We start from the raw sequence: 12,702 nt of genomic DNA, 5'->3' as shown, positions 1-12,702 counted from the left end.
GAGACTTTGGGGTCCTAGTGGAGAGCTTGATGAAGATGTTGGCCCAGTGCGTGGTAGCTGGAATTGATACTAAAATGGCCCATGCTGTTATCAAAATCTATGATGCAACCACATTTGGAATGCTGTGTATACTTCTGGACGCTTCACCTCCAAAAGGATATTGTAGATCTGGAGACCGTTGGGAAAGGGGCAGCCAGAATGATCAAGGGGATGGAGGAACTCCTCTGTGATGAAAGGTTGCAGCATTTGGGGCTGCTTAGTTTAGAGACAAAATGAGTAGAAGGTGATGCAAAAGGAGTTTACAAAACTGCACATGGCATGGAGACATTGGATAGAGAAAGGTTTTTCTCTCTCTCAACACAAGAACATGAGGCTACCTAATGAAGCTGGATGGTGGAATATTCAGAACAGACAGAAAGAAGGACTTATTCACACAGCAGGCAGTTAAGCTATGGAATTTGCTTCCCCAGTAGGCAGTGGTAGCCCCCAACTTGGATGGCTTCAAAAGAGGATTAGACAAATTCAGGGCAGGGTTACAGTTGGCTACTAGGCCAAATGGCTGTGTTCTGCCCTCACTGTCAGAGGCAGCTGGAAACCACAGGAGGGCAGAGTGCTCTTTTGCTCAGGTCCTGCTTGCAGGCTTCCCACAGGCATTTGGTTGGCCACTGTGAGAACAGGATGCTGGACTAGATGGGCCCTTGGCCTGATGGCTCCTGGTATGTTCTTAGGAGGCATCAGCATCCCCTCAACTCTGCCATAATCGCTCCCCTCTCTTTCAGTGAATGGTGAACCTGCCAGTTCCACCCTCGATGTCCTTGAAGATGAACAGGCTGTGCCACCTGAGGCTATGTCAGGTGCGACCTCCAGCTCTGGCACAGCTCATGACTCTCCAAGGGCAGGGGAATCTGCCCCCAGCTCAGAGGCCCAGCCTTCTCAGCCAGCAGCACAGACTCTGGAGGTGCTGCCCTCTGGGTAAGTGGTATCCTGCTCTCTGTTTGGGCACCTTGGCCATGTCATGAATGCCCGCAGCCTTAGCCAACCAGGGGGAGGTCGGGATGGGTCACCAGGGAGTTGAAACCTTTAAAAAGTATGTTTCTGAATTAGAGGCTGTTCGCTGGGAGTAGAGTTTATCCTTGCGGGAACTCCTGCTCTCTTGTCTCTTCCAAAGTTCTCTCTTTCTAAGCAGGGTGGGGCCCCAGGCCTACCTCACAAGACAGTTTCAGTGATTACTGTGATCATATCTGTGAATCCCCTTCTGCATTTAAGAAATACGAATGCTAAGTATTATCATCCTTAGAGGAATGTTACAGTATTTTTGCAAGACCTGGAGTTTTAGGGAGGAAGGGGACTGGCTGTGACTGAGGTCCAGCTCTGAGGATGCCTGATCTAGGAGCAGAGTCTGGATTACTAGGGTTATGATTAAGTTGTGAACTCGACAGTTGTGACTCCTCAGCTGCACCTGTTCTCCTTCCTTCCATCCTTCCTGGTCCTGCAATGTGGCTATTTCTGTTGAGCCTTCCGATGCCCAAACACCACCTCCTGACTCCTGCATTTCCGATGAAGGGAGCCATCTGTTTTCCTTCTGGCCTCTCGGTTCAGAGTCTCATGTGTGTGTTTGCATCACTTGCAGGTAATTGGGGGGCCAGCAGCTCAGAGCGCCTTTATGCCGGGCGTGTGAGCGCTACTGTTTTCAGGCCACTTCCTGTTTGCAGACAGCTGGAAAAGTCCAGGGCGTCTCAAAAGGCTCTTTCTTCCTGCTGGAGCTCTCCTCCCTTCCTGCTCACGTACTGTGGTGTGCCTGAGGTCCAGGAGGCAAGGGGGGCACCTGACGCCTTTATGCAGAGATGCTCCTGAAATGGAGGGTGCATCCCACAGCCTACAGCCAAGACTTTAAGGATCCTGGTGCTGACGGTCCCCTGCTATATAGCAAGGAGCTTGTGTGGGTGTTGGGTGGGGACTGCGCTGTGTACAAGCCAAGTTTCCCCTGCTTCTGTGGCTGAGGGATCTCAGGGCCTCTGGTGGGGCAAGTCCACAGGCACTTCCAAGCCCTGGTGTGAATGCGCGCGCATGCAGGCCGCTTCCAGCTCCTCCTGTTGGCAGCCCGGCAGTGTTTTGCTTGGCTGCGTTGGGCGCCTGCTTCAGGCCACTCCATTTGCATGGGCATAAACAGGCTTGCCGGGAGGTAGCCCATCAGAGGGGCGGGGGTGCTGTAGGCTGCCTTTATGCTGCTCTCCCTTAACATCTGCACTCAACGTGGCAAGCACAAAAGCCTCTCACATACATACAGCTGGAGCGGGGAGTGCAGGAGGCTGTGGAAAGCCATGGGACTAAACTGTTCCATATGTGGGGTGGGGGTGGGGTGTTCATGTTCCTGGGAGACCCACGACATGGCCCTCAGTGAGGAGGACCAGAAGGGGTGCTGCTGTGCAAAGCTGGGATCCTTGTGGGGAAGGGGCATCCTGCTGTCACACACAGGCTCTCTGGCTCACTCCCTCTCCCTCTGGGCTGACGGCAGAACAGACACCTCCTCTCCCCCCGCCCCTCCCCGACCTGCATCTGGTTCCTATCAGCGTTGCTCCTGCGTCGGGGACAGCGGCTCTCATTAACACGGCGGCGTGTACACCAGTTCGCGCCTCGTCTCGTGCATACAAAGAGGTGCATTATGCTCCCTTGCAGCAGGCGCGGGCTGTGGTTCTTTACGTAAGGCAGGGCGTCTCGCTTGGACGGCAAGGTGACCTCAGTACTGCTGTTTTGCTACCAGCAAGTCTTGTCTCCATTCAGAGCAGAGGTAGCCCAGGAGGATGGCGAGCCTATTGCCTGGGCAGCCACCTTCCTGAGCCACGTCTTGGCTTTATGGCATGGCAGTGCCCTGCCCTCTGGAGTGGAAGGCATTCCTTCTTGCAGATTGGTGGCCATTTATGATCCTCTGCAGAGCCTTCTGGAGTTTGGCTGGGGATATTTAAGAGTTGCATTCTGCATCTCCACAGTAATGTAGTCTCATATATCCTGTTTTTTTTTTTTTAAAAAAAATAAAGTTTCTAGCCCTTATGAGTTGCTTAAATGGCAGACTGTTCTTGGTGAAAGCGTTGCCCAATCAGGGATTGCTCCTTAATCTTGCTGTGATTGGCCAAAGCAAAACAAAGATGGGCTGTTATGTGTGCCTGCTGATGCCTTTTGGGAGCTGTAGGTCCTGCAGAAGTTGTTGGGGCCCCCAAACCTTGACAGCACCCTTGGATCTGGCTGGAGTATTGCTATACAGTTGGAGCCAGTGGGTGCAGAGGAGGGGGTCCTGTGCCTTTGCTCATAGGGCAGCTTGAGTAAGCCACTGTGCCTACTTGACAGGGCTGTTGGAGTAATAGACAAAGTGAGAGTCACAAAGTTCTTCATGCTCTGGAAAAGGCTAGAAATAAGTAATAGCAGCAAGGGTTGCCCTGGCTCACAAAATGGGCCCTCCGTCCCCTTCTCACTCTGTGCCTCCTCTCTTTCTTTCTGTCCTTCAGGTGGGAGCAACGAGAGCTGCCAAATGGGAGAGTGTATTACGTGGACCACAACACAAAGACCACCACCTGGGAGCGTCCTCTTCCACCAGGGTAGGTACTCTGACATGAGCGTGCTTTGCAGGATCTGGTCTGGAGATACTCCAAGGAGGGTGGCTGGGCGTGCTGTGGGAAGCAGATGCTCTTCACAAGATCCTAACATATGTGATCTCACACACACACACACACACACACACACACATATATATCTGGTACAAGGACAACCTGCTTGATTGTTTTCATTACAAAAGTGCACATTTTGCTCTTTGGTCCAAAGGCTTTTAGAGCTACTTGCTCTTTAAAAAATGCAAATAACAGCATTAATTAATTAAAATAGCAGTAGTGGAATAGTCGTGAAAAGCACGCCTACAAAACACCAGCTTTGGAACACATTTAAATCAGCTTAAAGGTCCACTTGGCACTGGAAGGAGAGCAGAGTGTCTAGCAGGCAAGGCTTCTTGGGGAGAGCATTCCACTGCTTGGGCGGCCCTTTCCTTCCTCACCTACCAACTTTGCTTCAGAAGATGGGGGAGCTTGGAAAAGCATCTGCACTGGGCACAGGACCCTAAGCTGTTTAGGGCTTTGAAGGTAAGAACTAACACCTTGAGCTGTGCCCAGTGCAGATGCTTTTAAGACTGGCCAGGTGTCTTCCATATACCTGGTCCCTGTTGCCATGTTCTTTACTAGTCAAAGTTTCTGAGTCTTCTTCAAGGGCACATGGCCAAACAATGTGGTACCTGAGCCCAGCACATTCTCTCTCCAAGAGGGGCATCAAGTTGGCACTCTAGCCATCACTGGTGAAAGGGGCTTCAAGCTGTGAAAATTGCTTGGGGTTCTAAGGACGGGGCTGGTTTTAACAGGACATGCCCCCCCCCCATCCTTCAAACCTAACCCTGTAAGGGGAGTGCAGCTCTGGCCAGAGAAGGCCGAACTCCACCTCCCAAATCTGTTACCCTAAAGGGGTGTGTGGGTTGAAGAAGGTTAATTGCTTGGATACTGGCAGAATTATGGAAGAACATCTGGGGTGCCTGAAGAAGGGAAAATTCTTCATCCAACCCCAAAAGCCACCTCTGGTCCAGAAACAGTCCTTGGCAAAAGAAGTTCCCATGATGATAGAAGAGGATTCATCTGCCATATGTGTATTTGTGTGTGTGTGTGTGTGTGTGTGTGTGTGAGAGAGAGAGAGAGAGAGAGAGAGAGAGAGAGAGAGAGAGAGAAACAGAAAGATTAGGCTCTTCTTTCGCCCCTGCAGCTGGGAGAAACGAGTGGATCCCCGTGGCAGGTACTACTATGTGGACCACAACACTCGCACGACCACGTGGCAGCGCCCCACCGCCGAGTACGTGCGCAACTATGAGCAGTGGCAGAGCCAGCGCAACCAGCTTCAAGGAGCCATGCAGCAATTCAGCCAAAGATTTCTCTACCAGGTGAGGGTGTTCCCAGCCCCAGCCAGCCAAACTGCACAGAGCGGCTCTGCCGCCTTCCCACAGCCACCAGTCCCTTTGCTGGGCTGCGAGAGCAGTGCTCTAGGCTGCAGAGAAATAGCCCAGGAGAACTGGGTACCAGGAGGGCGTGCATCCTACTAATACCTGCAGCAGAAGAGACCTGCAGAGGAAGAGCTGCAAGGGGACTTGGTTAGCTTACAGACAGGTCCCTTCCATAGCCCCCTCTTTTTGCGGCTTTGGTAGCCATTGCCTGCTGGCTGCCTTGGTCCTGCCCCTGCTGCAGTCTAGTGTTGCTCTGGAGCCTTCCCTTGAGGGCTCTGAGAGCTGATTCCATTACTAATATTGTTTGTTTCATTGTCACTATCCATAGGCAGCCCTGTAACAGAGATCCCAGGGCAGCTTACAACAAGTAATAAAAGGCAATGAAACAGTATATATTGAGAAAGGAGCAGCCAAGAGTAAAACAACATGAAACTGAAAGAGAAGGCCCTGAGGTTCCCCTCCTGGCTGCTACTCACAGGACCCCCCTGCTCCTTAGTGAGGCCAGAAGCAGGCATAGCTCCTGAGCTCATGGGGCCCTGCACAATCCCTCTGCCCAATGGCCCTGTAAGAACACCACTGTTCTGTGTCTAATGTACCCTTAAGGAGGCCTTGTGAATGTGGTGCCTGTGGCTTGGAGTGTGGAAAGTGGCCAGTTTTCATTTAGGCATGAGCGACTAGAAATGTCTGCTTGAAATTCAGGGAATTGGGGTAAGGGGAGACTGTGTTTCCCTAGTCCTGTGAACAGATCTGGTGTGAAGCTCCCTTTTTTGATTGCCAGTACTGCTGGCTGTCCTGAAGGAAGATGTCAGTCAGGCTCCCCTCCTGCCACTCTTACATTAGATGGTGATGGGCAGGACTCTCCAAGAATATATGATGCGGACCCCAGTCTGGGTGCACTGCAGGGTCAGGACTTGTTGTGAGAGCCTGCTGGCCTTCCGTGGCTTGGGAACCTGATCCCCACTCCACAACACAGGAGGCACAAGACCCTGGCAGCACCGTGGTGGTCAAAATAGAGGCCTGCATCTTGTTGTTATTCCCTTCTGTTGGGCCGATGGCTTATTCTCTGCCTCTACAGCCACCCCACAGCCGACCACACATTACAGTGTGGAGAAAACTGCTCTTTACCACACCAGAGCAGCTCCCTCCACGTGGAAAGGTGTTCAGAGGGCACCATTGTTCGCCTTGTTGTGACTTTGCTGGCCAATAATGGAGTTGCTGTTCCCAGGAAGGCGACCCCAGCTTTTTGAGGGGTGTGACAGGAATGGGACTCTGAGCGAAAAGTCTTTTGACGTGAGCCTCCAGGTCCCAGGAGTTCTTGTCTGGCCTGGCTTTCTCCAGAGACGCTCGAGGGAGGGGGCCTAATCTAAACAGCGCGCTGCTGAGGAACTGTCTCCCCCTCCCCAGCTTGCCCAGCAGGCTTGAAATGGGTCTCCCAGCCCAGCCTGCCTGGAGTTGGATAAAGGTGCTTTGTATGGGGCCTGGACCTGTGGGGGGCTGTGGGGGAAACGCCTGTCTGTGCGGCATGAATGTTCCCTCAGTCCGTGAGCATCTCGCGCCCGGCCGTTGGGTTTCACGGTCCTCTGTGAGGGAGGCAGGGCAGGCAGGGAGGGAGGAGAGGGAGGAGGAGGAGGCAAGCAGCCCGCAGGCCCAGCCAGGAAGCTCTGGGCGTGGACAGGGCTTGTGGGAATGATTTCATTGGAAAGGCCTGCAATATCCCCCCCCCCCGGTTGTGTGTGGTTCTTGGAGGAGGTTGGAGGTGGGACTGTGGTGGGGCTCTCAGTCGCCTCAGCCAGCACAGGGGCAGCAGCTTTCTTGCCTCCCTCCCTTGCCTGCCTGCCACCTGGGCTTTTGCAGCTCCTTCGCTCCTGTCCTCTGCCCCAAGCCGCACACATTCAGGCATTTGCTGTTCCCACAGTTGGTTGCGACGTGTGTGCTGTTGTTTTTTTAGCCAACCTTGGCGGGCGGTGGGAAGAGAAGGCAGGGTGGAGGGCAAAACGGCTGGACCCCATCCTGCCTTCCAGCACTCTCTCTGCTAACCCCCGTGGTGTTTGTTTTGCCCCCTCCAGTCGTCGGGTGCCCCGTCTGACAATGACCCGCTGGGCCCCCTTCCTCCTGGCTGGGGTAAGTACTGCCTGGCTTCTTGGGCTTGGGGCTGCCCTTCCTGCTGCTTGTACTGCATCTGCCTTTGGTGTAGGTGGGGTGGGTGGACTTCTCTTCCTTAATGCTGAGGGCAGGCAGGCACGGAGAGTTTGTGTTACTTGGCCAGCGAGACCTGCCTGGGCTCTGAGTTCAAATCCTGATCTCTTGCAAAACTGTCTCCCAAGTCCAGCGATGCTTCTGCTGCCGGTGGTGCATTTCCAACCCTGGCTTCATTGGTTTCTCTTTCTCTTATTCGGAGGGGGGTGGGCGCTTCTGCTGGGCTCCCCTTGGAGCCTGCCTTGTCCCTGCTGCACCTGGGGGAGAAGGGGAGGTGATGCTAGGTAGCACAGGGAATGGAGAGAGCTTGTCCATGGTGGAGACACTTTGGGAAGCAGGTAGAAGTGATTCTTGGGATGTAGAGCCACTGTGGAGCTTGAGATGTGCCAAAGGAGTCAGGGCTCACTGATCTGCTCCTAACCCCTGGGGAAGGAGGGAAGTGTGTGTGCATGGGGAGAGGATGCTGCCTCCTGTTGGACCCTGGGACAATTAGAACGAAACCAAGGGATGTCAACAGTCATTCTTCCCGCCTGCCCCCTACCTTTGCAAGAGAATTCAGAAGAAGCCCAGAGGGGCTGCAGGGGCCAGATGGGATCTGTGTTGCTGACACTGGACTGTGTGTGTGTTGTGCTCTTGTAAAAGGCCTAGCAGAAATGTTGTGGGAGGCCACTGGGCTGTCCAGCGGGTTGGGGGAGTGGGGTCTGGAAGTCCAAACATCAGGAATTGAGAGCTCGTTTTTGAAATTTAGTGTGTGTTTGGTCAATTCTCTACCCCACCCAATTTGGGACTCAGGACCTTGGCAAGAGCAGCCCCAGGAGAGGCAGGGACTGCCTGCAGGGATTCAGGAGCTGAGAAACAGGACTGGATGGACTTGAGGAGAGATGCTCTTGGATGCCTGGAAAGGGACAGCTCTCACCAGGGGGACCCTTTGCAAACAGTCTCGAGAGAAATCATTGCGGCTTGGGCCAGCGATGCCACTGTGGGCTGCTGGGATCTTTGCCTGAGCATCAACAGCAACTTCCCTTGGCTGGAGACGGAGGAGAGGTTGTCAGCTGCTGCTGCTGCTGCTACTACTACAGAGGGCTGAGCATCCAGCCTCACTGAAACTGGGTCCTGGTGTCTAAGAGAGAGACAGATGTCAGGGTTTGGCTCTTGGCAGTCTTGCAGACCTAGTGCCCTTGTGGTGGTCAGGGGAGTTTGAAGAGGATGAACAGACGCAGCTGTCAGAGTTCCCTGTAGCCAGACACCTGCTGGCCATCTGCCGGATCATCATGAGGACCTGAAAGGTTTTATGTGACCCTTTGCCCCTCATCCTGGGCAGGGAAAGAGAGAGAGGGACGGCCCTGGGGTTAAGCAGGGAAGGGGCAGTGGTGATGCACCTTCTTGCTGTTTGGATCCTCAAGAGCACAGGCTACCACGGCTGTGGGTTCTTCTTGCTCTCTCAGGGTGGTGATGGGGGTGGGGTGGGTGGGAGTAGACTCTCTCCCTAGGAGTCAACAAATCTGCTTTGCCCTTGGCTGATCCTGCACACACAGGCCAGGCTCCCAACCCAAGTTGCTGAGTCTCCAGGACAGCCCTGCTGGGGCTGCCAGGTCAGAGGAAGGGCCAGCTGTTTGGGGGAAGTTCAGGAGGGGGGTTGCACTGAGCCCCTCCCCACCTTTTGCAGGCCTGGCGTTAGGTTGCTTGCTGTGGTAGAAACATCAAGGGCTTCAGAGCTGAAATGGGGGGAATGAGCAAGCGTTGTAGTGGGGTAGAGGTGAGCGTGAGTGAGCAGGGAAGGGGGAGAGGGAGGCTGTCCTGCTTGTGAGCTTGCAGAGGAAGGAGGTTATCACAGACTCTCATTCATGAGCACCACCTCCCTCTCTGGGAAATGGGCGTCTAAAGCTAGGCCTCTGAGGCTGGGAGATGAGCTGTGCCGGAGCCAAGGGGGTGCTGACTGGCATGCAAGTTGTGTTCCCCTAGAGGAGGAGGAGAAGTGGTCCCCAACCTGAGACCTTCCAGATGTTTGAGACACCAGCTCCCATCAGCCCTAGCCAGCGGAGTAGAGGGTACCTCCAACTGGAGGGGTGCCAGGTGGGGGAAAGATGGATTCCTTGTGGGAAGAGGCTGGTATGTCTTGGGCCTCTTCCATGCAAGACTTGGAGGCACTATTCTCTGCTGTGACAGGGAGCATGTTGGAAGACGCTGGCATGTCAGGCTCGTCCCATCTGAGCCTGGCTGCTGTGTGTCTGCTGGTTCTGGATTCCCCATTAGATTTCTCTGCTGGGCCCCAATCCAGCCTAGCCAGAGAGAGGGAAACTAACATTACCTCTCCATTCTTTCCTTCTCCTTCCAGAAAAAAGACAGGACAACAGGCGAATCTACTACGTGAACCACAACACCCGCACCACACAATGGGAGGACCCCCGCACTCAGGGGTAGGCTCGGCTTCCTTTTGCTGGTTTGCACTCCGGGACTCCTGTCTAGTAGCCTTGGGGCAACTGTGAGGTCTCTTCAGCCTGCAGAGAGGCATAGGAAGCCTGCAAGGGGCCTCAAGCTGTCCACCAGGCCCCACAGATGGACCTGAGTTGCATCATTCCCAGCGGCTGAAGGAATGTTCCTCCTGGGACAGGCAGGGGAGGCTCCTTCTCAGGCCCTTGGGCATGTGCCCTGAGTTCCAAGCCTGGTGAGCAGGCAGAATGACTGTGCCCAGCAAGACTGTCTCTGCCTGCTCCTGGTTCCTGCCCAAGGCTGAACTGGGGCTAGCATACTGGGCATGGGTGAAGCATTTTGTGAGCTGGGTTGAGGCCGCCAGGAGCAGAAGCTGCCGCTGCCTCCTGCTGCAGTTGGTGGGTCTGGGCAGGGGAAAGAGATCAGGCCAAGGTGTGTGTTGCCATTGAACTTCTTACTCTGCTCAGGATGATCCAGGAGCCAGCGCTGCCACCTGGCTGGGAGATGAAGTATACAAACGAGCGGGTGCGTTACTTTGTGGACCACAACACCCGCACTACCACCTTCAAAGACCCCCGTCCCGGGTTTGAGTCAGGGTAAGTCCCTCCTGCGTGGCGCTCTGCCCTCTCGGCACTGCCTAGCATAGCCTCCAGGTGCCTGTGGGTTTCTTCCCAGATGGAGGATTCCTTGCGAGGAGGGATTTTTGGCCATCTGAGCCTTGTTTGCCAGCCAGGCTTTGAGGGGTGGTGCAGTGCATTGTGGGAGCTTTTAGGACCTTCCAGATACAGTGCTGAAGATTGTAGGATATCCACTCTGTGTTCTTGGAAGGTATCTAATGAATCTGGAATGTTCACACAAACTTAAACTGTGGGAGAGAAGGAAACCAGTCAGTCTCAAGAGCCAATAAATGTGAATGTGGCCAGGGCCCCACTAAGGCCGTGTTTATTGTTGCAGGAGTAAGCAAGGTGGGTCACCCGGAGCATACGACCGAAGCTTTCGCTGGAAGTTCCACCAGTTCCGCTTCCTTTGCCACGTGAGTTGCTCATTCACCAGGTTCCCAGCAGGGCAGGAGGAGAAACTGCGAGATTCCCAGAAAATCTGTGGCTCCCGGTGGCGGGCGGTGGGTGGGGACGAGCATGCCCAAACCTAGGCAGGATGCAGGGACCAAATGTGGGTCGTTGGGCCTCTCACAACCTATATCTCCTTCACAGTCCAACGCGCTGCCCAGCCATGTCAAGATCAGTGTCTCTCGGCAAACACTCTTCGAAGATTCCTTCCAGCAGGTGACTGAGGCCTGGGTCAGAGGGAGGGGAGGGGAAGGGAGGCTGGGCATCCCTTGGGCAGAGCACCCTTGTCCTCTCCCCACTGCACCTGCCAACCTCACTTCTCTCTGCTCAGATCATGAACATGAAGCCTTACGATCTGCGGCGTCGACTGTACATCATCATGCGTGGGGAGGAGGGTTTGGACTACGGTGGAATTGCCCGGTGAGTCGGCACAGCACAGTGGGGTGGGGGCTTCAAATTTCCACCCTCCCTGGTCCTTCGGGATTTATCCCCCCCTGGGAAAACTGCTGAAGCAGCAGCGTGGAGGTGACTCAGGACATCGGGGTGGGATCAACAGGGCCTGGCCTTCTGCAGAGAGCATGAGAGGGTCCCCTGGTTGGCTGGCTGTGCAGCCTGAGACTTGAGAGGCCTCCTGGTGGCCTCCTCTGCAGAGCTTCGAGTCCAGCGTGTTCCAGACGGGCTGCCACTTCAGCTCCAGACGGCAGCCACTCCCGCCCTGCAGGAGCTTCTGACGCATCTCCCTGTGTCCTGCCAGTGGTTTTACCCTATGGTAGGTTACGTCATGCTGTTCTACCACAGGGTAGAACCACGGACAGGATGCGGGGGCTCTCTGCACCAAAGGAGGGAGATAGCCAAGAGAGAGCAGTGATTGTGGCTGCCGAAGGAGCGTGTGTGCGCAGGCCCCCGCCCACCCTTGCGCAGGACGGGTGACAATGGTTGGGCCTGAGTGGCTAGGCTGGGCTGGCTCTCACCAGCCATCCTTCTCTCCCTCCCCCCTCCACCCCAACAGCGAATGGTTCTTCCTTCTGTCCCACGAGGTGCTCAACCCCATGTACTGCTTGTTTGAATACGCTGGCAAGAACAACTATTGCCTGCAGATCAACCCTGCCTCGTCCATCAACCCCGACCACCTCACCTACTTCCGCTTCATTGGCAGGTTCATCGCCATGGTGAGCATCTCCTGTACTAGCACCTGGGGGTGGGGGTGGGGCCAAGGCCTCCTCTGCCTCTGAGGGCTTTTGTGCAGGGGCGGCGTGGGGCTGACTGGGGCTTCTGCTGCCTATCACTACCTCGGGAGTTTTGCCCTTCACCTTGACTGCAAAATCATTGGCAGCTGTGCTTTCCGTAGCATTTGCACAAGCTTTGCCACTTGCATTTCGTGGGTGCTTGCTCACAGTGTAGGCATCTTTTTCTCTAAACTCAGGCTTCCAACCAAGAAGTGCAGGTCATTGCACAGCAAGGGCCATAGCTCAGCGGCACTGTGTCTGCTTTGTATGCAGGAGGCTCCAGGTTCAATCCTTGGCATCTCCAGGTGGGCTGGGAAAGACTCCTGCCTGAAAACCTGGAGAGCCGCTGCCAGTCAGTGGAGACAGTACTTTGCTTAGGTGGGCCAATGGTTTGTCTTGGAATAAAGCAGCTTCCTGTGTTCCTATGAAGCTGCTTTAGGTCAAATCAGGCCATGGTTTGATCTATCCTAGTATTGCCCAGCCCAGCCTGGTGCCCTCCAGATGTTTCAAATGGCAGATCCCACCACCCCTAACCATTGGCTGCGGCTGATGAAGGGCACCAGGTCGGGGAAAGCTGCTGTTCTTCTTCAGGAGGCTAACACAGCTACTACATCTCTGGGATTTGATACTGAGCTATAGTACTTGTGGCATTCAGGAGAGGCTACTGTGAAATCCTCAGGAGCAATGCATCAAGTGTTTGCTCTTAACAATCTCTGAGGTGAAAGGGGGGCACCCCCCTCCTCTCCCAGTAGCACCCATT

The 12,702-nt window shown here is 54.7% G+C and overlaps 2 protein-coding genes across 2 annotated transcripts in view; one reads left to right on the top strand and one right to left on the bottom strand.

The window, feature by feature from the left end:
• Window positions 1–12,702, bottom strand: part of NQO1 (NAD(P)H quinone dehydrogenase 1) — a 178,533-nt gene that overhangs the window by 32,726 nt on the left and 133,105 nt on the right. The window lies entirely within an intron of this gene.
• Window positions 1–12,702, top strand: part of WWP2 (WW domain containing E3 ubiquitin protein ligase 2) — a 37,707-nt gene that overhangs the window by 18,310 nt on the left and 6,695 nt on the right. The window contains 10 exon segments of the mRNA XM_083753081.1: window positions 780–972; window positions 3,501–3,590; window positions 4,789–4,963; window positions 7,090–7,144; window positions 9,555–9,636; window positions 10,117–10,245; window positions 10,604–10,682; window positions 10,861–10,932; window positions 11,048–11,136; window positions 11,726–11,885. Coding sequence (XP_083609207.1) covers window positions 780–972; window positions 3,501–3,590; window positions 4,789–4,963; window positions 7,090–7,144; window positions 9,555–9,636; window positions 10,117–10,245; window positions 10,604–10,682; window positions 10,861–10,932; window positions 11,048–11,136; window positions 11,726–11,885 — 1,124 coding nt within the window.

The sequence above is a fragment of the Podarcis gaigeae genome, assembly GCF_964106915.1.
Source record: "Podarcis gaigeae genome assembly, chromosome: 8".
Lineage (NCBI taxonomy): Eukaryota > Metazoa > Chordata > Lepidosauria > Squamata > Lacertidae > Podarcis > Podarcis gaigeae.
This window is presented reverse-complemented; position numbering and strand designations above follow the sequence as displayed.